Genomic DNA, 25,384 nt, shown 5'->3' with positions numbered 1-25,384 from the left:
AGCCCAGTTAGCCAATGTGGGGGGCACTGGTTGGCCGGGCCAATTGAGGTAGTATGTACATGAATGTATAGTTAAAGTGACTATGCATATATGATAAACAGAGAGTAGCAGCAGTGTAAAAGAGGGGTTGGTGATCCTTTTATTGTCCCCAACACAAGGTGCACCTGTGTAATAATCATGCTGTTTAATCAGCTTCTTGATATGCCACATCTGTCAGGTGAATGGATTATCTTGGCAAAGGAAAAATGCCCACTAACAGGGGTGTAAATACATTTGTGCACAACATTTGATAGAAATAAGCTTTTGTGGAAAAACATGTGTCCAACATGCTGTGTTTATATTTTTGTTCAATGTAGATGCAATGTGATAGCACGTCTCAGAGAAAAAGCCACACAATTCTATATCCCGCCACATCAATCGTATTCAACTACAGCATAGTCAATGATATCAAATAACTCAGGTGTGCAAAGCAGCAAAGAATTCTCTTTAAAACAAATATGAAACCAGAGAGCCTGTAAACCTGTAAGCCTGTAAACCAGAGAGCCTGTAAACCCGTAAGCCTGTAAACCAGAGAGCCTGTAAACCTGTAAGCCTGTAAACCAGAGAGCCTATAAACCAACACACTGCTGCTGTAACCAAGCATATACTATTTTTTTTTAAACTTGTCAGCATTATCACAACAATATCAATAGCTTGGTTGCATTACTCTGTTAAGAAGCACACAGTGTGCCAACCAAGTCCCCTGGCAAAGGGCATGCAAAAATACTGGAGATTTACATCTGATATCATGCCATCTGTGAGGTGACTTGAACAAAAGGCCGGTGGGTTGTGTTTGAGGCTGTATATTTCAGGTTGTCAGAGAACCCCTATTCTTGCAGAAGCTCATGCTTGTAAGTTCCTTATTGATTGCCTGGCAGCTGCCTTTGGCAACGCCTGTAGCTGGCTAATATAGTGTGCTTTCAGCAGCCCCTGCAGTGCTCACATTCCTCATCAATCTGGCCCTCTGATAATAGAGAGTGTTGACCCACTAATCTGCCATAAGCAGAGTGCTTCATTCTGAAGACGAAGAGCCCGGGCCCTGCTTTCTCTCTCAAATCTGACAGATGACACGTCAACAAACTTTCCTTTGAAGACGGGTAGACAGCGAGGGAGAGAGGGGGAGAACGAGAGAGGGAGAGAGATAGAAAATAAATGATGGGAGAGAGAGGGGTAAAGATAGAAAAGATTGATAGACTAGATAGATGAATAGAGAGTGGAGACAGAGAGAGAAAGAAAGAGTGAGAAAGAGAGAGAGAGATGCACTATGAGTGCATTAATGGGGACAGGTCTCTAGGGGGAGATTCCCTCTCCTCCAACTGACAGCCAAGCCCACTGTCAAAATAGCAAGCCGCACCACTCTCCCATTTTGAAGGAATATTTTTGCTTGAGGGTTGCACGTCACAGCTAGGAACTGCTCCTAAGCTCAACACACCCATCAACTGGCCTATAATAACTCATATTTTAGTCTGAATCAATTGAGGTAGAAAGTACAGCAGTGTTGAAATCCAACATAGCCCTAACTGTAGCCTATCAAGGTTAGTCTCATTGACATAAACCTTATTTCACAGGGAAGACCTGGTCCAAGGACATGAGTAAGATTGCACATTTAAACCAGCTTGCTCTGCAGATTATCACTTGAAACATTCAGCCTCAGCAGTAAAAATAAAATAATATTGGAAGTCTTGATCTTCAATACAAACACGCTGCAAAAAAAGTGCAATGGTTAAAAACCTACATAAAAGAGTGGCTAGAACCCTGTGAAACACACAGCCTGTGAAGAAGGGTTGAAAGGAGTGAGGCGGTAGCAGGTAAGCTGTGTTTGGTCTGGCCTCTGAGGGACTATTTTTAACACCGTCACTCGGTGCACCAAGGGGTTTCTCCGTATCACCACAGCAACAGCCTGGGCCAGGGCAGGACCTACACATTTACACAGGCCTAGCAGAGAGTAGAGAAAATGTACCACAGTTAAAGCTAAAAACCTTGCTTCATAACCTTGGAGGTGGGTGTGATGATTGCTCCCTACAGATAGGGCTATAGATTATGAGGTGTGCGTAGACGCACACCTCATAATGGTAGCCGTAGACCATGAGTCGCGATACCATGAATGACAGATTGCTGTTGTTGTTTACATATTTGGAAGTCCCTTTTTCCATTGGAAAATAAAAAATTATAGTACTGACATTTTATACAAAGGCTAATGGTGGTGCCAGTACATCTGTAGCTACTATGAGACTGCCAACCAGCAATACGCCCTTGCTCATGATCATTATTACCCTGTATGGAACATTATAACTAGGTAGTAGTGGTCTAATAGAAAACAGCTGTAAAGAGACCCAGGGAGGGAACACGTGTGTCTTAGATAACAGAAAACATCCACTCAGGCTTTTGAGAAGACCAGCTAGAGTAGAAAGAGAGAGAGAGGAAGGGAAATGGACAGACTTGCTGATGGTGTTTGCCCCTCTTGTTCCCACGCCTCCCCATCCCCCTCTCCTCTCCAACCATACCACAGCTTTTTACTCTTCTGTAGAGGATAAAAAGGCTTTGACAGCATCTGTCAATTCGAAGAAAAAAAAATACTATAATAAAGCAGGGAAAGATCTGAAGCTCAAGAAAAGCACAATGCAGTATTGCTCCTGAGTAGCGCAGCGGTCTAACGCACTACATCTCAGTGCTAGAGGCATCACTAAAGACCCTGGTTCGATTCCACGCTGTATCACAACCGGCCGTGATTGGGAGTCCCATAGAGCGGTGCACAACTGGCCTAACGTCATCCAGATTAGGGTTTGGCCGGGGTAGGCCGTCATTGTAAATAAGAATTTGTTCTTAACTGACTTGCCTACTTAAATAAAGGTTTTTAAAAAATCTTATGACAATGCCCCTGCAGTTACACAAATTCCCAGCCATCAGTGTTAAGGCCAAGCAATTTCTGCCACTCTGCCTTCACACAGGCATGTTGATGATGTACTAAGTAAGCATTGTCCGTGTATCCCCTCTCCCAACCGCCACCTCAGGCTGAATTGTCTTCTGTGCATGAAAGACACAAGGAGCAAAGTCGTTTATGTAAGAGGAAAGTCGATCAGATGAAGAATTATTTCTCCATTATGATGTGTGAGTTAGGCTGAGCCTTGTTGTAAATATCCACAGTATCACAGAGGTCTACTCTCATAGCCCTGTTAGTGAGATTCAACATCCAGGGACATGAGGGAACAGGCTACCAAGTAGCACACAAATACTAATACTGTATGTGGCTAATGCAGTACGTCACTTGCAACAAATACTGACAATTACCGATGATCATCTATCACCTAAAATGCAACCATTACAAAACAATATTAAATGGGCTGCATACATAAAAAATCAATAATGCAGCAGTAACTTTGAGTTTCCATTAAATGCAAACTGCTTTCAGGTTTAATCTGGTGGTATTTTGGTCCAGCCTGTGGAGGTTAGTGCGAAATAACCCGCCATCTCATTAAAACAGCATTAGCATCAAAAGATGACCTTTAGAAAAGGCCTCCAGTTGTGTGACTAAGAGAGGTCTGAGAAATGACATGTTATTACATTGGAACGCTTGTGAATCGGCTAGCTAGCCCACTGTACGAACACTGACATCAGCGTAGTGCCATACTCCCATGTGGAGACTTTTTATCATTTTTGAAATTATATGGCTATAATATGAGGAATCCCAAAAAATAACACCTCATTATCCTTTAAATCAGTGTTTGCCACATGCGCTGAATACAACAGGTGTAGATCTTACAGTGAAATGCTTACTTACAGGCTCTAACCAATAGTGGAAAAAAGGTCAACAATAGGTAGGTAAAGAAATAAAACAATAGTAAAAAGACAGGTGATATACAGTAGCGAGGCTATAAAAGTAGCGAGGCTACATACAGACACCGGTTAGTCAGGCTGATTGAGGCATAACATGTAGTTATGGTTATAGTGACTATGCATATATGATGACCAGAGAGTAGCAGCAGCGTAAAAAGAGGGGTTGGGGGGGCACACAATGCAAATAGTCCGGGTAGCCATTTGATTAGGAGTCTTATGGCTAGGGGGTAAAAACTGTTGAGAAGCCTTTTTGTCCTAGACTTGGCACTCCGGTACCGCTTGCCAAGCGGTAGTAGAGAGGACAGTATGACTTGGGTGGCTGGGGTCTTTGACAATTTTGAGGGCCTTCCTCTGACACCACCTGGTGTAGAGGTCCTGGATGGCAGGCAGCTTAGCCCCAGTGATGTACTGGGCCACTACCCTCTGTAGTGCCTTGCGGTCAGAGGCCGAGCAATTGCCGTACCAGGTAGTGATGCAACCAGTACCAGGTAGTGATGCTCTCGATGTTGCAGCTGTAGAACCTTTTGAAGATCTGAGGACCCATGCCAAATCATTTTTAGTTTCCTGATGGGGAATAGGCTTTGTCGTGCCCTCTTCACGACTGTCGTGGTGTGTTTGGACCATTCTAGTTTGTTGTTGATGTGGACACCAAGGAACTTGAAGCTCTCAACCTGCTCCACTACAGCCCCGTCGATGAGAATGGGGGCGTGCTCGGTCCTCCTTTTCCGATAGTCCACAATAATCTCCTTAGTCTTGGTTACGTTCAGGGATATGTTGTTATTCTAGCACCACCCGGCCAGGTCTCTGACTTCCTCCCTATAGGCTGTCTCGTCGTTGTCGGTGATGAGGCCTACCACTGTTGTGTCGTCTGCAAACGTAATGATGGTGTTGGAGTCATGCCTGGCCATGCAGTCGTGGGTGAACAGGGAGTACAGGAGGGGACTGAGCACACACCCATGGGGAGCTCCAGTATTGAGGATCAGCATGGCAGATGTGTTGCTACCTACACTCACCACCTGGGGGCGGCCCGTCAGGAAGTGGAGGATCCAGTTGCAGAGGGAGGTGTTTAGTCCCAGGATCCTTAGCTTAGTGATGAACTTTGAGGGTACTATGGTGTTGAACGCTGAGCTGTAGTCAATGAATAGCATTCTCATATAAGTGTTCCTTTTGTCCAGGTGGGAAGTGTGGAGTGCAATAGGGATTGCATCATCTGTGGATCTGTTTGGGCAGTATGCAAATTGGAGTGGGTCTAGGGTTTCTGGAATAATGGTGTTGATGTGAGCCATTACCAACCTTTCAAAGCACTTCATGGCTATGGACGTGAGTGCTTTGGGTCTGTAGTCATTTAGGCAGGTTGCCTTTGTGTTCTTGGGCACAGGGACTATGGTGGTATGCTTGAAGCATGTTTGTATTACAGACTCAATCAGGGAAATGTTGAAAATGCCAGTGATGACACCTACCAGTTGGTCAGCACATGCCAGGAACACACGTCCTGGTAATCCATCTGGTCACGCAGATTTGTGTATGTTGACCTGTTTAAAGATCTTAATCACGTCAGCTACAGAGAGCGTGATCACACAGTCATCCGGAACAGCTGATGCTCTCATGCATGCTTTGGTGTTGCTTGCCTCGAAGCGAGCATAGAAGTGATTTAGCTTGTCTGGTAGGCTCGTGTCACTGGGCAGCTCGCGGCTGTGCATCCCTTTGTAGTCTGTGATAGTTTGCAAGCCCTGCCACATAAGACGAGCATCGGAGCCGGTGTAGTATGATTCAATCTTAGCCCTGTATTGACACTTTGCCTGTTTGATGGTTCGTCGCAGGGCACAGCAGGATTTCTTGTAAGCTTCCGGGTTAGAGTCCCGCACCTTGAAAGCGGCAGTTCTACCCTTTAGCTCAGTGCGAATATTGCCTGTAATCCATGGCTTCTGGTTGGGGTATGTACAGTACGTACAGTCACTGTGGGGACGACGTCCTCGATGCACTTATTGATAAATCCAGTGACTGATGTGGTGTACTCCTCCATGCCATCTGAAGAATCACGGAACATGTCCCAGTCTGATAGCAAAACAGTCCTGTAGTTTAGCATCTGCTTCATCTGACCACTTTTTAATAGACCGAGATACTTTATTCATATTTACTCATGTTAAGTGTTGGGGTTTGACCCAGTCTTTCAATCACGCATGCTCACACACCTGAGAATAAACAACCTATGAGAAACACTGTAATGGAAGCTGTAATGTAACTACTCTTCATTACCTGCATGGAAATAGGGAGTTCCCTAATTAACACTAGCCTACTTTAGTTAACCCAGAGGTGACCGAAGTGAGGGCAGCACCCAACGTTCTAGCCCTTAGCTAGCCCGTGTCAGTGTGTTGGTGACAGAAAGCCAATACACACATGCACCACTATTAGCAGGCAACACACGTGTGGGGCTCTAAGCCAAATCATTTAAAGAGAACTGTTGAAGTGCAGAGAGCCAGTGATGACTGCATGGGAAACGTGCTGCTGCAGGCTGCTGTGTTGTGTTGGAATTATTCCAGCTCACCTCTGTTTATTGGCATATTACATGGCCCTGCCATCTCTCATGGAGGCTGGAAAGTCCCCAGCCAGCCACAGCAGCAGATCCCATCTCACTAATGCTGTTGCACAACTCTCAATCACTTTAATAAAGTTTTATTGCTGCCGGAACGCCAAGGCTGAGGCACTCTGCGCATGAGACATTATGTCACATCCACTGAGACCTTACCATAAGAGGGATGTCCCAGGAAGCGGCAGGCAGCTGTCCGACATTAGAGAATCGTTTAAATACTGTCTGAGGACCCTCAAACAATAAATTATATTCATAAAGGTTACATAGAGCCATTGCACTTAGACCTCAGTGCTAATGCATAATCTGGGTAGCTCTCCAGGCAATCCAGGCAATCTCGCCACACATTTCCAATGCAGGGTTCAGTCTCTCATCTATAGAGGTCTCATGCTTTGCAATCTATCTCAGTCTCTCAAATCATGTCAAAGGGCAGGAGGTAAAAATGCTATATTTTGTCACCTCTAAACTGTTCTGGCCCTAAACTGTTCTGGTTGTCAGTAGTTTTTTTATACACAATTCTGTTATTGGCTGGAACGGGTGCCAATCACTGTCCAGTAAAAATCTCCCTTTTAAAAGTTAATATTATGTTAAATAAATACCCAAATAATGTTGTTGACTCATCCTATACTCGTATTTGTGGCCAAAGCATTCATTGGGGAAAAAACACTTAAAAAAAAAACACCTTAAAAACAGTAAAGACAGTTTAAAAAATGCTTGCTATTTCCTCATTGAATATGATGTCATTCTCCTGAGGAGAATGAGCTGGCCAATCAGCAGTCTAGAGGAGGATGAGCTGGCCAATCAGCAGTCTAGTCGAGAATGAGCTGACCAATCAGCAGTCTAGAGGAGGATGAGCTGGCCAATCAGCAGCCTACTCACATGAATCTTTTTTTTGAATGGGAAATGCCCACACCACTCTGTTGTTGGGGAACGTCCACACCATTCCAACACAGAAGAGCTGCATTTTAACATACTTAATAAAACAAATTTGGAAGGAAAACTATTTTGCTCATATTGTAAATATGTATAGGTAATATTTTATAGAAATCTGGAAATACTATGCTCATTTGAGACCACTCTTTCAAAGTCACTGAGATCTCTTTCTTTTAGATATGGTAGCCAGAATAATGAGCATCCCACTTTCAATATACACAATATACAATATACATGACCAAAAGTATGTGGACACCTGCTCGTCAAACATCTCATTCCAAAATCATGGGCAGTAATATGGAGTTGGTCCCCCCTTTGCTGCTATAACATCCTCCACTCTTCTGGGAAGGCTTCCACTAGATGTTGGAACATTGCTGCAGGGACTTGGTTCTATTCAGCCACAAGAGCATTAGTGAGGTCGGCACTGATGTTGGGCAATTAGGCCTGGCTCGCAGTCTGCGTTCCAATTCATTTCAAATGTGTTCAATGGGGTTGAGGTCAGGTCTCTGTGCAGGCCAGTCAAGTTCTTCCACACCAATCTCAACAAACCATTTCTGTATGGACCTTGCTTTGTGCATGGGGGCATTGTCATGCTGAAACAGGAAAGGGCCTTCACCAAACTGTTGCCACAAAGTTGGAAGCACAGAATCGTCTAGAATGTCATTGTATGCTGTAACATAAACATTTCCCTTCACTGAAACTAAGGGCCTAGCCAGAACCATGAAAAACAGCCCCAGACCATTATTCCTCCTCCACCAAACTTTCCAGCTGACACTATGCATTGTGGCAGGTAGCTTTATCCTGGCATCCGCCAACCCCAGATTCGTCCATCGGACTGCCAGATGGTGAAGCGTGATTCATCACTCCAGAGAACGAATTTCCACTGCTCCAGAATCCAATGGCGGCGAGCTTTATACCACTCCAGCTGACACATGGCATCACACATGGTGATCTTAGGCTTGTGTGCGGCTGCTCGGCCATGGAAACCCATTTCATGAAACTCCAGACGAACAGTCCTTGGGCTGACGTTGCTTCTAGAGGAAATTTGCAGCTCAATAGTGAGTGTTGCTACCGAGGACAGACGATTTTTACGCACTACAGTACCCGGCGGTCCCATTCTGTGAGCATGTGTGGCATACCACTTTGCGGCTGAGCCGTTGTTGCTCCTAGACGGTGGCACTTCACAGTAATAGCACTTACAGTCGATCGAAAAAGCTCTAGCAGGGCAGAACTTTTATGAGCTGACTTGTTGGAAAGGTGGCATCCTATGAGGGTGCCATGTGGAAAGTCACTGAGCTCTTCAGTAAGGCCATTCTACTGCCAATGTTTGTCTATAGAGATTGCATGGCGGTGTGCTTGAATTTATAAACTTGTCAACAACATGTGTGGCTGAAATAGAATCCACTAACTTTAAGGGATGTCCATATACTTCTTGTTGTTTACTTTGTATCCTTCCTTTACTCAAGTGTTTCCTTTATTTTGGCAGTTACCTGTAGCTTGATCCTTTCAGACTCCCATTACTAAAGTAAGTATTGAGTGAAACACAGCAGCACTGAGAACACAGGGTGGATTATGGGCTGTTATTATGTAGGTTGACTTTACAGAGCAGATAGCATTCATGCTTCCAGCCCTAGCCCTGAAGGCCTCCATCCCTCCATCAGTACCCAGCAGCTGGGTGAATTGCTGTGAGCGGTCTGAGCAGGCCTGTTATTATTAGACATTTGCATATGAAATCACCACAAATACCTTGTAGTGACCTACACTGTTACTGAGTCACAATATCAGGAAACAAGAGATTGAGTAGACTACAGCCTCTCTGACTTCAGACTGGGCACGCAGTCGTTGAATCAATGCTGTTTCCACATCATTTCAATGAAATGACATTGAACCAACGTGTGATAGATGTTGAATTGAAGTCTATGACCAGTGTGTTATCACAGCACAAGAAAAGGGTACACTATCAAACAATGATGTGCTACAACCTCTGACTCATTTTCATTCAATGTAGGACAATAAAAAACCTATGTTGGAAATCTGAATCTGAATAGTCTGTATCTTATTTGAGCTAAAACCCATTCAAAACAATAAGACCTGTTTTCTCTAGACAAGCAACACAACTAGTCTGAGGATGGATAATACAACAGTTTAGTGAACAAATTGCGATCAACCTTCATCAGTCATTGCCTCTGCTACGTGCCTATGGGGTTAACCTATTCTGAATAATCCTAGAGAAATTACACCTGCTCAACATGGTATTGGGGATTACAGAGAATATGGCATATTCTATGACAGAGTCCTTTTAAACATGCATAGCAAATATGAGAGTCTGCTAAATACACATATAATCAAATGTAATTAACATATTTTGCAGTCTTACCTCTGTTTCATGTGTCATGGGGTTAAATCCACACAGGTTGCAGACAATGTTCTTGCATTCTGTGCAGGTGTTGTAGTTGGGAAGGTCTTTGGAGCCCTTGTTGAGTTCCACCTTGCAGAGTGGACAGGTAGATTGGCCTGCTTTGGGAGCTGGTTGGGAGGATGCTGCTCCCATTGGAGGTGCTGATTGGGGTTTGTCCATGTTGGCATGTACTGATGGGGGGACATTGGCCTTCTGGGGATGCGCTGCTTTCTTCTCCTCTGCTTTCTGAGCAGCAGGTAGTTTGGTCTCCTTTGCAGGGGGCATCTTGGAGGAGGTCTGGGCCAGTGCAGACATCTTGGGGGAAGCTGGCGGTGTGGTGCGGGGCTCGTCCTGAACAACTGATGTTATCAAAGTGGAGGCAGAGCTGAAGATGGACGAGCCAAAGCCAAACATCTTCCCAGACACTGACTCTTCAGGCTTTGAGGAGGCAGACTGAGATTTGGGACCTCCAAAGCCAAATAAGCCTCCTGATTCCTGCTTGGGGGGTTGCTTTGTGGCTGGGAAGGCACTACTCTCCCTACGCCCAGGGCTGGGCTGCTGTGGGGGTTTATGAGGTTCTGATGTTCTCCGATTCTCCAGTGGAGCCTTCTGAGCAGGCACTGGGCTTGCCGGATTTTGAGTGTCTGCTGCTGTAGCAGCTTCAACTATTGATATATCAGGCTCTGATTTTGGTGCCTCTGCTGAGGGCTGTCCTTGTTGTTGTAGAGTCTTCTGTTGTGGAGGTTGTTGGACAAGTGTTGGAGTCGGTCTGTCCACTGGCTTCTGGTCCTGCTGGCAAACCACTGTCGGGGATACCTCCTTCTTCTGTGACGAGCCTGCTGCTGGGGTCTCTTTCACTAAAGCAGGAGTCATAGACACCTTGGGGGAAGCTGGAGGTGTGGTGCGGTGCTCATCCTGAACAGCTGAGGTGATCAAAGTGGATGCAGAGCTGAAGATAGAGGAGCCAAAGCCAAGCATCTTACCAGACACTGAGTCTTCAGGCTTTGACTGAGCAGGCTGAGATTTAGCACCACCAAAGCCAAAGAAGCCTCCTGACTCCTGCTTGGGGGGCTGGGCCTGTGGCGGTGGTACAGATTTTGCATAAGAGGCTCCACCTTTTGGAAGCTGTTGTTGAGGCTTCCCAGGCTCTCCTTTCGGTGTCCCTGATAGAGGCTGACGTTGTTGCTCTTGTTGTTGTGGAGTCTCTTGGTGTGGAGGGTGTTGGACAGGGGTTGGAGTTGATTTGTCCACTGGCGTTTTGTCCTGCTGTGAAGCCACTGCTGGAGATAATTCCTTCTTTGGTGACCCTGGTGCTGGGTTCTTCTTCTCTTTCTCTGAAGCAGGAGTCATTGGCTCATTTAGGGGAGCAGTTTCGAGGTCTGGCTTTGGAGCTTGCTGGGGCTGTACTTGATGGGATGCCTTTGAAGCAGGCTGTTGCAGTGGAGGAGTTTGCTTTTCTGGCTGCTGTACAGGTGTAGCAGCTCCACTGGTTTTGGGTGTGGCTGGAATTGGTTGGTCCACTGGTTTCTGTACAATTATAGGTTCTTGATTCTCCTTCTCAGCCAGAGCAGGTGAAGCTTGTTTATTTTGTGAGGATCCTAGTGGTGGGGTCTCCTCCTTTTTGTCTGCATTTGGTGCTGGGGTTCCAGCGGGAATTGGTGTCTCCTGAGGTACAGTGGGTGGAGTGATCTCTTGTTGGCCAGCCGCAGGTACTGGGATCTCCTCCTTCTGGGGTTTAGCTGGAGCTGGAGTCGGCTTTGGAGATGCAGCAGGTGTGACAATCTCCTTTTGAAGTGCAACAGGTGTAGAGACTATGCTGGGCAACGGTTGGGATTTCATCATGGGAGGTCCTGGGGGTTCCACTGCTCCAAGTGCTCTCTGCATCTGGCAGGTCAGGCAGAGCCATTCCTTCACCTGAAATAAAATAACAGTGTTGAAAAAAAAATTACTAAAAATAATAATAACATTAATAATATATCTCATCTTAGTTGCTATTTAAATACTGCAAACTACCTGTGACAAACATAAAAAACAACTGTCTTATGCTCTAAATCTAAAGATGCTAAAAAAATTATCTTAATTATATCACAGCGTATTAATAAAATTCCTTAAGATCTAAAATTAGATCACAACATCTATATAGAGTGTCTTCATAGACCTAAAATCCTCATGGTTTTTCCTCTCATTGTTTGTGAACCTAAATTTTAAAGCCTGATGTATATTCTAAGGATGTGAATATTTCCTTTTCAAGACGATTCGATAGGTATCTAGCTAGACACATGGGCTCCGATGAGATACATTTTAGTTTGAAACAATTTGATGCAATTGGGTTCGCTGGAAAAGATTCAATGAGTTAACAATTGTTGCATACACACATTCATTTTAAATTCTAAATTCAAATTGTCTGCTGATGTAATGCTGGGCTCTGTCGAAGCAGACTCCTCTCTCTCTCTCTGTGTGTGTGTGTGTGTGTGTGTGTGTGTGTGTGTGTGTGTGTCTGTGTGTGTGTGTGTGCGTGCGTGTGTGCGCGTGTGTGTGTGCGTGTGTGCGTGTGTGTGCGTGTGCGTGTGTGAGAGGGAGAGTGTGTGTGTGTGTGTGTGCGTGCAAGTGTTTTAAAATTCTGTATACCTATGTTCTATGTACTATGAAAGCATTTGACCTGAGCCATAAGGGAGACTAGGCATATACCACCCCACTACCACTATCAGCGGGGCAATGAAGCATGTTTTTTGTCCCTCCACTTTGGTTCTGAAGTCAACATCACCCACTGATTAACTTGGAATTATTGCAGATTAAGTGTTTGAGCTAGTCATGTATTAATATTGACTGTAAAAAAGAATTGCTGTGGCAAAGCCAATGAATATGTAGCACAACTTTGGATTTCACCCCCATCTCAAAACCAGATGGTTTTGACTGTTTGGAAGTTTTTACTGAGTGAGCTTCTCTGCACGCTAAGGGCATGCCTCACAAAAGGGATTGGTGGCCTCGTTATGAAATTATCAACTTTACCATGTAAACTCAGCAAAAAAAGAAACGTCCTCTCTATGAACTGTGTTTATATTCAGCAAACTTAACATGTGTAAATATTTGTATGTACATAACAAGAATCAACAACTGAGACATAAACTGAACAAGTTTACAGAAATGGAACTAACAGAAATGGAATAATGTGTCCCTGAACAAAGCGGGGGGGGGTCAAAATCAAAAGTAATAGTCAGTGTCTGGTGTGGCCACCAGCTGCATTAAGTACGGCAGTGGATCTCCTCCTCATGGACTGCACCAGATTTGCCCGTTCTGCTGTGAGATGTTACCCCACTCTTCCACCAAGGCACCTGCAAGTTCCCGGACATTTCTGGGGGGAATGGCCCTAGCCCTCAACCTCCGATCCAACAGGTCCCAGACGTGCTCAATGGGATTGAGATCCGGGATCTTCGCTGGCCATGGCAGAACACTGATGTTCATGTCTTGCAGGAAATCACGCATAGAACAAGCAGTATGGCTGGAGCCATTGTCATGCTGGAGGGTAATGTCAGGATGAGCCTGCAGGAAGGGTACCACATGAGGGAGGAGGATGTCTTCCCTGTAACACACAGTGTTGAGATTGCCTGCAATGACAACAAGCTCAGTCCGATCATGCTGTGACACACCGCCCCAGACCATGACGGACCCTCCACCTCCAAATCGATCCCGCTCCAGAGTACGGGCCTTGGTGTAACGCTCGTTCCTTCGACGATAAACTCAAATCCGACCATCTCTGCCATAAATCCCTGCAGATTATCAATACCATAGTGCTCGAGTCATTCCACATTCATTTTATTATATGAGACAAAACTGCGACTCGTCAGTGAAGAGCACTTTTTGCCAGTCCTGTCTGGTCCAGCGACGTTGGGTTTGTGCCCATAGGTAACGTTGCCGGTGATGTCTGGTGAGGAACTGCCTTACAACAGGCCTACAAGCCCTCAGTCCAGCCTCTCTCAGAATATTGAGGACTGTCAGAGCGCTGATGGAGGGATTGTGTGTTCCTGGTGTAACCCGGGCAGTTGTTGTTGCCATCCTGTACCTGTCCCTCAGGCGTGATGTTCGGATATACCGATCCTGCGCAGGTGTTGTTACACGTGGTATGCCACTGCGAGGATGATCAGCTCTCCGTCCTGTCTCCCTGTAGCACTGTCTTAGGCGTCTCACAGTACGGACATTGCAATTTACTGCCCTGGCCACATCTGCAGTCCTCATGCCTCCTTGCAGCATGCCTAAGGCACGTTCACGCAGATGAGCAGGGACCCTGGGCATCTTTCTTTTGGTGTTTTTCAGAGTCAGTAGAAAGGCCTCTTAGTGTCCTAAGTTTTTATAACGGTGACCTTGATTGCCTACCGCCTGTAAGCTGTTAGTGTATTAATGAACGTTCCACAGGTGCATGTTCTTAAATTGTTCATGGTTAATTGAACAAGCATGGGAAACAGTGTTCAAACCCTTTACAATGAAGATCTGTGAAGTTATTTGGATTTTTACAAATTATCTTTGAAAGACAGGGTCCTGAAAAAGGGACGTTTCTGTTTTTGCTGAGTTTAAATCTAAAAATGACCATACTGATTGTTTAAAGTAAAACAACCAAAACAAAGCTGGGCAGAGTGTGCAGTTTAAATAGGCTACTAACATTGCCTGGGGTTGTTTGGCATGCAAAATTACTTGTCGATCAATGACTGTCAACACACTTACATGCAGTTCCACACTGAACAAGAGAGGACGCATCAGTTGTTACAAGATAAGAGATATTTTCCGACGGTAGAAAGAATGTAATATGAGCAAAAAATACTCGTGAACCATGAATTCATAACTTTAGAATCTATTTTTTGAACGATGCATGCTACATTTGGATTGGTTTGGGATCCGTGGACTGATGCACTTGCATCTTGAACATGGAATCAGGGGCCGATGCGTTTCGGTGAATGTTACATCCCTAGCATATTCTGTAGAATATGGGAGCCAAGATGTACTCCAAACCCCTTCAGACAAAAGTCATGCACCGAACAATATGTTAAATGTGATCAGTAGCAGATTAACATGAATGTCAAAACCTTGCCAAGATACTCAAAGACAATGCTGTCAGATTACAATTGGTTTCCAGGAAGATCATAAACCAACATTAGATATTTTTTGAGGAAAGACAATATTAATAACAAGAACTCCTTCAAAGCATCTTGTTAACCTTTCTTACACCTCCCATGAAAGACTGGCGACTATAAACATTGTATATGTATAGTTACTATCATTAACCAATTGTTCAAAAAAAAAAAGCACAACAGTTATTTTAGAGAAGCCTAACTAATTTGATGAAACATATACTATATACTTACTGTTTCATGTGGCATGGGGTTAAATCCACAGAGGTTGCAGACAGTGTTCTTGCATTCTGTGCAGGTGTTGTAGTTGGGAGGGTCCTTGGAGCCCTTGTTGAGTTCCACCTTGCAGAGTGGACAGGTAGATTGGCCTGCTTTGGGTGCTGGTTGGGAGGATGCTGTACCCTTAAGAGGAGCTGATGGGGGTTTGTCCACTTTGGCATGTACTGATGGGGGGACATTGGCCTTCTGGGGATGCGCTGCTTTCATCTCCTCTGCATTCTGAGCAGCAGGTAGTTTGGTCTCCTTTGCAGGGGGCATCTTGGGGGAGGTCTGGGCCAGTGCAGACATCTTGGGGGAAGCTGGCGGTGTGGTGCGGGGCTCGTCCTGAACAACTGATGTTATCAAAGTGGAGGCAGAGCTGAAGATGGACGAGCCAAAGCCAAACATCTTCCCAGACACTGACTCTTCAGGCTTTGAGGAGGCAGACTGAGATTTGGGACCTCCAAAGCCAAGTAAGCCTCCTGATTCCTGCTTGGGGGGTTGCTTTGTGGCTGGGAAGGCACTACTCTCCCTACGCCCAGGGCTGGGCTGCTGTGGGGGTTTATGAGGTTCTGATGTTCTCCGATTCTCCAGTGGCGCCTTCTGAGCAGGCACTGGGCTTGCCGGATTTTGAGTGTCTGCTGCTGTAGCAGCTTCAACTATTGATATATCAGGCTCTGATTTTGGTGCCTCTGCTGAGGGCTGTCCTTGTTGTTGTAGAGTCTTCTGTTGTGGAGGTTGTTGGACAAGTGTTGGAGTCGGTCTGTCCACTGGCTTCTGGTCCTGCTGGCAAACCACTGTCGGGGATACCTCCTTCTTCTGTGACGAGCCTGCTGCTGGGGTCTCTTTCACTAAAGCAGGAGTCATAGACACCTTGGGGGAAGCTGGAGGTGTGGTGCGGTGCTCATCCTGAACAGCTGAGGTGATCAAAGTGGATGCAGAGCTGAAGATAGAGGAGCCAAAGCCAAGCATCTTACCAGACACTGAGTCTTCAGGCTTTGACTGAGCAGGCTGAGATTTAGCCCCACCAAAGCCAAAGAAGCCTCCTGACTCCTGCTTGAGGGGCTGGGCCTGTGGCGGTGGTACAGATTTTGCATAAGAGGCTCCACCTTTTGGAAGCTGTTGTTGAGGCTTCCCAGGCTCTCCTTTCGGTGTCCCTGATAGAGGCTGACGTTGTTGCTCTTGTTGTTGTGGAGTCTCTTGGTGTGGAGGGTGTTGGACAGGGGTTGGAGTTGATTTGTCCACTGGCATTTTGTCCTGCTGTGAAGCCACTGCTGGAGATAATTCCTTCTGTGGTGACCCTGGTGCTGGGTTCTTCATCTCTTTCTCTGAAGCAGGAGTCATTGGCTCATTTAGGGGAGCAGTTTCGAGGTCTGGCTTTGGAGCTTGCTGGGGCTGTACTTGTTGGGATGCCTTTGAAGCAGGCTGTTGCAGTGGAGGAGTTTGCTTTTCTGGCTGCTGTACAGGTGTAGCAGCTCCACTGGTTTTGGGTGTGGCTGGAATTGGTTGGTCCACTGGTTTCTGTACAATTATAGGTTCTTGATTCTCCTTCTCAGCCAGAGCAGGTGAAGCTTGTTTCTTTTGTGAGGATCCTAGTGGTGGGGTCTCCTCCTTTTTGTCTGCATTTGGTGCTGGGGTTCCAGCGGGAATTGGTGTCTCCTGAAGTACAGTGGGTGGAGTGATCTCTTGTTGGCCAGCCGCAGGTACTGGGATCTCTTCCTTCTGGGGTTTAGCTGGAGCTGGAGTCGGCTTTGGAGATGCAGCAGGTGTGACAATCTCCTTTTGAAGTGCAACAGGTGTAGAGACTATGCTGGGCAACGGTTGGGATTTCATCATGGGAGGTCCTGGGGGTTCCACTGCTCCAAGTGCTCTCTGCATCTGGCAGGTCAGACAGAGCCATTCCTTCACCTGAAATAAAATAACAGTGTTGATAAAAAAATAACTAAAAATAATAATAACATTAATAATATATCTCATCTTAGTTGCTATTTAAATACTGCATACTACCTGTGACAAACATACAAAACAACTGTCTTATGCTCTAAATCTAAAGACGCTAAAAAAATTATCATAATTATATCACAGCGTATTAATACAATTCCTTAAGATCTAAAATTAGATCACAACATCTATATAGAGTGTCTTCATAGACCTAAAATCCTCATGGTTTTTCCTCTCATTGTTTGTGAACCTAAATTTTAAAGCCTGATGCATATTCGATAGGTATCTAGCTAGACACATGGGCTCCGATGAGATACATTTTAGTTTGAAACAATTTGATGCAATTGGGTTCGCTGGAAAAGATTCAATGAGTTAACAATTGTTGCATACACACATTCATTTTAAATTCTAAATTCAAATTGTCTGCTGATGTAATGCTGGGCTCTGTCGAAGCAGACTCCTCTCTCTCTCTCTGTGTGTGTGTGTGTGCGTGCGTGCGTGCGTGTGTGTGTGTGTGTGTGTGTGTGCGTGTTTGTGTGTGTGTGTGTGTGAGAGGGAGAGTGTGTGTGTGTGTGTGCGTGCAAGTGTTTTTAAATTCTGTATACCTATGTTCTATGTACTATGAAGGCATCTGACCTCAGCCATAAGGGAGACTAGGCATATACCACCCCACTACCACTATCAGCGGGGCAATGAAGCATGTTTTTTGTCCCTCCACTTTGGTTCTGAAATCAACATCACCCACTGATTAACTTGGAATTATTGCAGATTAAGTGTTTGAGCTAGTCATGTATTAATATTGACTGTAAAAAAGAATTGCTGTGGCAAAGCCAATGAATATGTAGCACAACTTTGGATTTCACCCCCATCTCAAAACCAGATGGTTTTGACTGTTTGGAAGTTTTTACTGAGTGAGCTTCTCTTCACGCTAAGGGCATGCCTCGCAAAAGGGATTGGTGGCCTCGTTATGAAATTATCAACTTTACCATGTAAACTCAGCAAAAAAAGAAACGTCCTCTCTATGAACTGTGTTTATATTCAGCAAACTTAACATGTGTAAATATTTGTATCTACATAACAAGAATCAACAACTGAGACATAAACTGAACAAGTTTACAGAAATGGAACTAACAGAAATGGAATAATGTGTCCCTGAACAAAGGGAGGGGGGGGGGGGGGGGGTCAAAATCAAAAGTAATAGTCAGTGTCTGGTGTGGCCACCAGCTGCATTAAGTACGGCAGTGGATCTCCTCCTCATGGACTGCACCAGATTTGCACGTTCTGCTGTGAGATGTTACCCCACTCTTCCACCAAGGCACCTGCAAGTTCCCGGACATTTCTGGGGGGAATGGCCCTAGACCTCACCCTCCGATCCAACAGGTCCCAGACGTGCTCAATGGGATTGAGATCCGGGATCTTCGCTGGCCATGGCAGAACACTGATGTTCATGTCTTGCAGGAAATCACGCATAGAACAAGCAGTATGGCTGGAGCCATTGTCATGCTGGAGGGTAATGTCAGGATGAGCCTGCAGGAAGGGTACCACATGAGGGAGGAGGATGTCTTCCCTGTAACGCACAGTGTTGAGATTGCCTGCAATGACAACAAGCTCAGTCCGATCATGCTGTGACACACCGCCCCAGACCATGACGGACCCTCCACCTCCAAATCGATCCCGCTCCAGAGTACGGGCCTTGGTGTAACGCTCGTTCCTTCGACGATAAACTCAAATCCGACCATCTCTGCCATAAATCCCTGCAGATCATCAATACCATAGTGCTCGAGTCATTCCACATTAATTTTATTATATGAGACAAAACTGTGACTCGTCAGTGAAGAGCACTTTTTGCCAGTCCTGTCTGGTCCAGCGACGCTGGGTTTGTGCCCATAGGTAACGTTGTTGACGGTGATGTCTGGTGAGGAACTGCCTTACAACAGGCCTACAAGCCCTCAGTTCAGCCTCTCTCAGAATATTGAGGACTGTCAGAGCGCTGATGGAGGGATTGTGCGTTCCTGGTGTAACCCGGGCAGTTGTTGTTGCCATCCTGTACCTGTCCCTCAGGCGTGATGTTCGGATATACCGATCCTGCGCAGGTGTTGTTACACGTGGTATGCCACTGCGAGGATGATCAGCTCTCCGTCCTGTCTCCCTGTAGCACTGTCTTAGGCGTCTCACAGTACGGACATTGCAATTTATTGCCCTGGCCACATCTGCAGTCCTCATGCCTCCTTGCAGCATGCCTAAGGCACGTTCACGCAGATGAGCAGGGACCCTGGGCATCTTTCTTGTGGTGTTTTTCAGAGTCAGTAGAAAGGCCTCTTAGTGTCCTAAGTTTTTATAACGGTGACCTTGATTGCCTACCGCCTGTAAGCTGTTAGTGTATTAATGAACGTTCCACAGGTGCATGTTCATAAATTGTTCATGGTTCATTGAACAAGCATGGGAAACAGTGTTCAAACCCTTTACAATGAAGATCTGTGAAGTTATTTGGATTTTTACAAATTATCTTTGAAAGACAGGGTCCTGAAAAAGGGACGTTTCTGTTTTTGCTGAGTTTAAATCTAAAAATGACCATACTGATTGTTTAAAGTAAAACAACCAAAACAAAGCTGGGCAGAGTGTGCAGTTTAAATAGGCTACTAACATTGCCTGGGGTTGTTTGGCATGCAAAATTACTTGTCGATCAATGACTGTCAACACACTTACATGCAGTTCCACACTGAACAAGAGAGGACGCATCAGTTGTTACAAGATAAGAGATATTTTCCGACGGTAGAAAGAATGTAATATGAGCAAAAAATACTCGTGAACCATGAATTCATAACTTTAGAATCTATTTTTTGAACGATGCATGCTACATTTGGATTGGTTTGGGATCCGTGGACTGATGCACTTGCATCTTGAACATGGAATCAGGGGCCGATGCGTTTCGGTGAATGTTACATCCCTAGCATATTCTGTAGAATATGGGAGCCACGATGTACTCCAAACCCCTTCAGACAAAAGTCATGCACCGAACAATATGTTAAATGTGATCAGTAGCAGATTAACATGAATGTCAAAACCTTGCCAAGATACTCAAAGACAATGCTGTCAGATTACAATTGGTTTCCAGGAAGATCATCAACCAACATTAGATATTTTTTGAGGAAAGACAATATTAATAACAAGAACTCCATCAAAGCATCTTGTTAACCTTTCTTACACCTCCCATGAAAGACAAGACTGGCGACTATAAACATTGTATATGTATAGTTACTATCATTAACCAATTGTTCTAAAAAAAAAGCACAACAGTTATTTTAGAGAAGCCTAACTAATTTGATGAAACATATACTATATACTTACTGTTTCATGTGGCATGGGGTTAAATCCACAGAGGTTGCAGACAGTGTTCTTGCATTCTGTGCAGGTGTTGTAGTTGGGAGGGTCCTTGGAGCCCTTGTTGAGTTCCACCTTGCAGAGTGGACAGGTAGATTGGCCTGCTTTGGGTGCTGGTTGGGAGGATGCTGTACCCTTTGGAGGAGCTGATGGGGATTTGTCCACTTTGGCATGTACTGATGGGGGGACATTGGCCTTCTGGGGATGCGCTGCTTTCTTCTCCTCTGCTTTCTGAGCAGCAGGTAGTTTGGTCTCCTTTGCAGGGGGCATCTTGGGGGAGGTCTGGGCCAGTGCAGACATCTTGGGGGAAGCTGGCGGTGTGGTGCGGGGCTCGTCCTGAACAACTGATGTTATCAAAGTGGAGGCAGAGCTGAAGATGGACGAGCCAAAGCCAAACATCTTCCCAGACACTGACTCTTCAGGCTTTGAGGAGGCAGACTGAGATTTGGGACCTCCAAAGCCAAATAAGCCTCCTGATTCCTGCTTGGGGGGTTGCTTTGTGGCTGGGAAGGCACTACTCTCCCTACGCCCAGGGCTGGGCTGCTGTGGGGGTTTATGAGGTTCTGATGTTCTCCGATTCTCCAGTGGAGCCTTCTGAGCAGGCACTGGGCTTGCCGGATTTTGAGTGTCTGCTGCTGTAGCAGCTTCAACTATTGATATATCAGGCTCTGATTTTGGTGCCTCTGCTGAGGGCTGTCCTTGTTGTTGTAGAGTCTTCTGTTGTGGAGGTTGTTGGACAAGTGTTGGAGTCGGTCTGTCCACTGGCTTCTGGTCCTGCTGGCAAACCACTGTCGGGGATACCTCCTTCTTCTGTGACGAGCCTGCTGCTGGGGTCTCTTTCACTAAAGCAGGAGTCATAGACACCTTGGGGGAAGCTGGAGGTGTGGTGCGGTGCTCATCCTGAACAGCTGAGGTGATCAAAGTGGATGCAGAGCTGAAGATAGAGGAGCCAAAGCCAAGCATCTTCCCAGACACTGAGTCTTCAGGCTTTGACTGAGCAGGCTGAGATTTAGCCCCACCAAAGCCAAAGAAGCCTCCTGACTCCTGCTTGGGGGGCTGGGCCTGTGGTGGTGGTACAGATTTAGCATAAGAGGCTCCACCTTTTGGAAGCTGTTGTTGAGGCTTCCCAGGCTCTCCTTTCGGTGTCCCTGATAGAGGCTGACGTTGTTGCTCGTGTTGTTGTGGAGTCTCTTGGTGTGGAGGGTGTTGGACAGGGGTTGGAGTTGATTTGTCCACTGGCGTTTTGTCCTGCTGTGAAGCCACTGCTGGAGATAATTCCTTCTGTGGTGACCCTGGTGCTGAGTTCTTCTTCTCTTTCTCTGAAGCAGGAGTCATTGGCTCATTTAGGGGAGCAGTTTCGAGGTCTGGCTTTGGAGCTTGCTGGGGCTGTACTTGTTGGGATGCCTTTGAAGCAGGCTGTTGCAGTGGAGGAGTTTGCTTTTCTGGCTGCTGTACAGGTGTAGCAGCTCCACTGGTTTTGGGTGTGGCTGGAATTGGTTGGTCCACTGGTTTCTGTACAATTATAGGTTCTTGATTCTCCTTCTCAGCCAGAGCAGGTGAAGCTTGTTTCTTTTGTGAGGATCCTAGTGGTGGGGTCTCCTCCTTTTTGTCTGCATTTGGTGCTGGGGTTCCAGCAGGAATTGGTGTCTTCTGAAGTACAGTGGGTGGAGTGATCTCTTGTCGGCCAGCCGCAGGTACTGGGATCTCTTCCTTCTGGGGTTTAGCTGGAGCTGGAGTCGGCTTTGGAGATGCAGCAGGTGTGACAATCTCCTTTTGAAGTGCAACAGGTGTAGAGACTATGCTGGGCAACGGTTGGGATTTCATCATGGGAGGTCCTGGGGGTTCCACTGCTCCGAGTGCTCTCTGCATCTGGCAGGTCAGACAGAGCCATTCCTTCACCTGAAATAAAATAACAGTGTTAAAAAAATAACTAAAAATAATAATAACATTAATAATATATATCATCTTAGTTGCTATTTAAATACTGCATACTACCTGTGACAAACATACAAAACAACTGTCTTATGCTCTAAATCTAAAGACGCTAAAAAAATTATCATAATTATATCACAGCGTATTAATACAATTCCTTAAGATCTAAAATTAGATCACAACATCTATATAGAGTGTCTTCATAGACCTAAAATCCTCATGGTTTTTCCTCTCATTGTTTGTGAACCTAAATTTTAAAGCCTGATGCATATTCGATAGGTATCTAGCTAGACACATGGGCTCCGATGAGATACATTTTAGTTTGAAACAATTTGATGCAATTGGGTTCGCTGGAAAAGATTCAATGAGTTAACAATTGTTGCATACACACATTAATTTTAAATTCTAAATTCAAATTGTCTGCTGATGTAATGCTGGGTTCTGTCGAAGCAGACTCCTCTCTCTCTCTGTGTGTGTGTGTGTGTGTGTGTGTGTGTGTGTGTGTGTGTGTGTGTGTGTGTGTGTGTGTGTGTGTGTGTGTGCGTGCGTGCGTGCGTGCGTGTGTGTGTGTGTGTGTGTGTGCGTGTTTGTGTGTGTGTTTGTGTGTGTGTGTGTGTGTGTGTGTGTGTGAGAGGGAGAGTGTGTGTGTGTGTGTGTGTGTGCAAGTGTTTTTAAATTCTGTATACCTATGTTCTATGTACTATGAAGGCATCTGACCTGAGCCATAAGGGAGACTAGGCATATACCACCCCACTACCACTATCAGCGGGGCAATGAAGCATGTTTTTTGTCCCTCCACTTTGGTTCTGAAATCAACGTCACCCACTGATTAACTTGGAATTATTGCAGATTAAGTGTTTGAGCTAGTCATGTATTAATATTGACTGTAAAAAAAAATTGCTGTGGCAAAGCCAATGAATATGTAGCACAACTTTGGATTTCACCCCCATCTCAAAACCAGATGGTTTTGACTGTTTGGAAGTTTTTACTGAGTGAGCTTCTCTTCACGCTAAGGGCATGCCTCGCAAAAGGGATTGGTGGCCTCGTTATGAAATTATCAACTTTACCATGTAAACTCAGCAAAAAAAGAAACGTCCTCTCTATGAACTGTGTTTATATTCAGCAAACTTAACATGTGTAAATATTTGTATGTACATAACAACAATCAACAACTGAGACATAAACTGAACAAGTTTACAGAAATGGAACTAACAGAAATGGAATAATGTGTCCCTGAACAAAGGGAGGGGGGGGGGGGGTCAAAATCAAAAGTAATAGTCAGTGTCTGGTGTGGCCACCAGCTGCATTAAGTACGGCAGCGGATCTCCTCCTCATGGACTGCACCAGATTTGCCCGTTCTGCTGTGAGATGTTACCCCACTCTTCCACCAAGGCACCTGCAAGTTCCCGGACATTTCTGGGGGGAATGGCCCTAGACCTCACCCTCCGATCCAACAGGTCTCAGACGTGCTCAATGGGATGATGACGGTGATGTCTGGTGAGGAACTGCCTTACAACAGGCCTACAAGCCCTCAGTTCAGCCTCTCTCAGAATATTGAGGACTGTCAGAGCGCTGATGGAGGGATTGTGCGTTCCTGGTGTAACCCGGGCAGTTGTTGTTGCCATCCTGTACCTGTCCCTCAGGCGTGATATTCGGATATAACGATCCTGCGCAGGTGTTGTTACACGTGGTATGCCACTGCGAGGATGATCAGCTCTCCTTCCTGTCTCCCTGTAGCATTGTCTTAGGCGTCTCACAGTACGGACATTGCAATTTATTGCCCTGGCCACATCTGCAGTCCTCATGCCTCCTTGCAGCATGCCTAAGGCACATTCACGCAGATGAGCAGGGACCGTGGGCATCTTTCTTGTGGTGTTTTTCAGAGTCAGTAGAAAGGCCTCTTAGTGTCCTAAGTTTTTATAACGGTGACCTTGATTGCCTACCGCCTGTAAGCTGTTAGTGTATTAATGAACGTTCCACAGGTGCATGTTCATAAATTGTTCATGGTTCATTGAACAAGCATGGGAAACAGTGTTCAAACCCTTTACAATGAAGATCTGTGAAGTTATTTGGATTTTTACAAATTATCTTTGAAAGACAGGGTCCTGAAAAAGGGACGTTTCTGTTTTTGCTGAGTTTAAATCTAAAAATGACCATACTGATTGTTTAAAGTAAAACAACCAAAACAAAGCTGGGCAGAGTGTGCAGTTTAAATAGGCTACTAACATTGCCTGGGGTTGTTTGGCATGCAAAATTACTTGTCGATCAATGACTGTCAACACACTTACATGCAGTTCCACACTGAACAAGAGAGGACGCATCAGTTGTTACAAGATAAGAGATATTTTCCGACGGTAGAAAGAATGTAATATGAGCAAAAAATACTTGTGAACCATGAATTCATAACCTTAGAATCTATTTTTTGAACGATGCATGCTACATTTGGATTGGTTTGGGATCCGTGGACTGATGCACTTGCATCTTGAACATGGAATCAGGGGCCGATGCGTTTCGGTGAATGTTACATCCCTAGCATATTCTGTAGAATATGGGAGCCACGATGTACTCCAAACCCCTTCAGACAAAAGTCATGCACCGAACAATATGTTAAATGTGATCAGTAGCAGATTAACATGAATGTCAAAACACTTGCCAAGATACTCAAAGACAATGCTGTCAGATTACAATTGGTTTCCAGGAAGATCATAAACCAACATTAGATATTTTTTGAGGAAAGACAATATTAATAACAAGAACTCCATCAAAGCATCTTGTTAACCTTTCTTACACCTCCCATGAAAGACAAGACTGGCTGGCGACTATAAACATTGTATATGTATAGTTACTATCATTAACCAATTGTTCTAAAAAAAAAGCACAACAGTTATTTTAGAGAAGCCTAACTAATTTGATGAAACATATACTATATACTTACTGTTTCATGTGGCATGGGGTTAAATC

General features: G+C 45.3%; 1 protein-coding gene across 4 annotated transcripts in view; it reads right to left on the bottom strand.

Moving 5' to 3' along the window:
• Nucleotides 1-25,384, bottom strand: part of LOC110496136 — a 153,947-nt gene that overhangs the window by 87,756 nt on the left and 40,807 nt on the right. For all 4 annotated transcript variants that reach the window (XM_036955517.1, XM_036955518.1, XM_036955519.1 and 1 more), the window contains exons 10-13: nucleotides 25,359-25,384; nucleotides 20,459-22,390; nucleotides 15,146-17,077; nucleotides 9,771-11,705 (exon numbers count right to left, since the gene is read on the bottom strand). The exon at nucleotides 25,359-25,384 is cut by the window's right edge and continues 1,894 nt beyond it. In XM_036955517.1, the coding sequence (XP_036811412.1) occupies nucleotides 9,771-11,705; nucleotides 15,146-17,077; nucleotides 20,459-22,390; nucleotides 25,359-25,384 (5,825 nt within the window). The remainder of the gene's footprint in view (nucleotides 1-9,770; nucleotides 11,706-15,145; nucleotides 17,078-20,458; nucleotides 22,391-25,358) is intronic.

This window comes from Oncorhynchus mykiss, chromosome 2 (genome assembly GCF_013265735.2).
Source record: "Oncorhynchus mykiss isolate Arlee chromosome 2, USDA_OmykA_1.1, whole genome shotgun sequence".
Taxonomy (NCBI): domain Eukaryota; kingdom Metazoa; phylum Chordata; class Actinopteri; order Salmoniformes; family Salmonidae; genus Oncorhynchus; species Oncorhynchus mykiss.
Note: the sequence above shows the minus strand (reverse complement) of the source record. Positions and strands in the feature narration are given on the sequence as shown.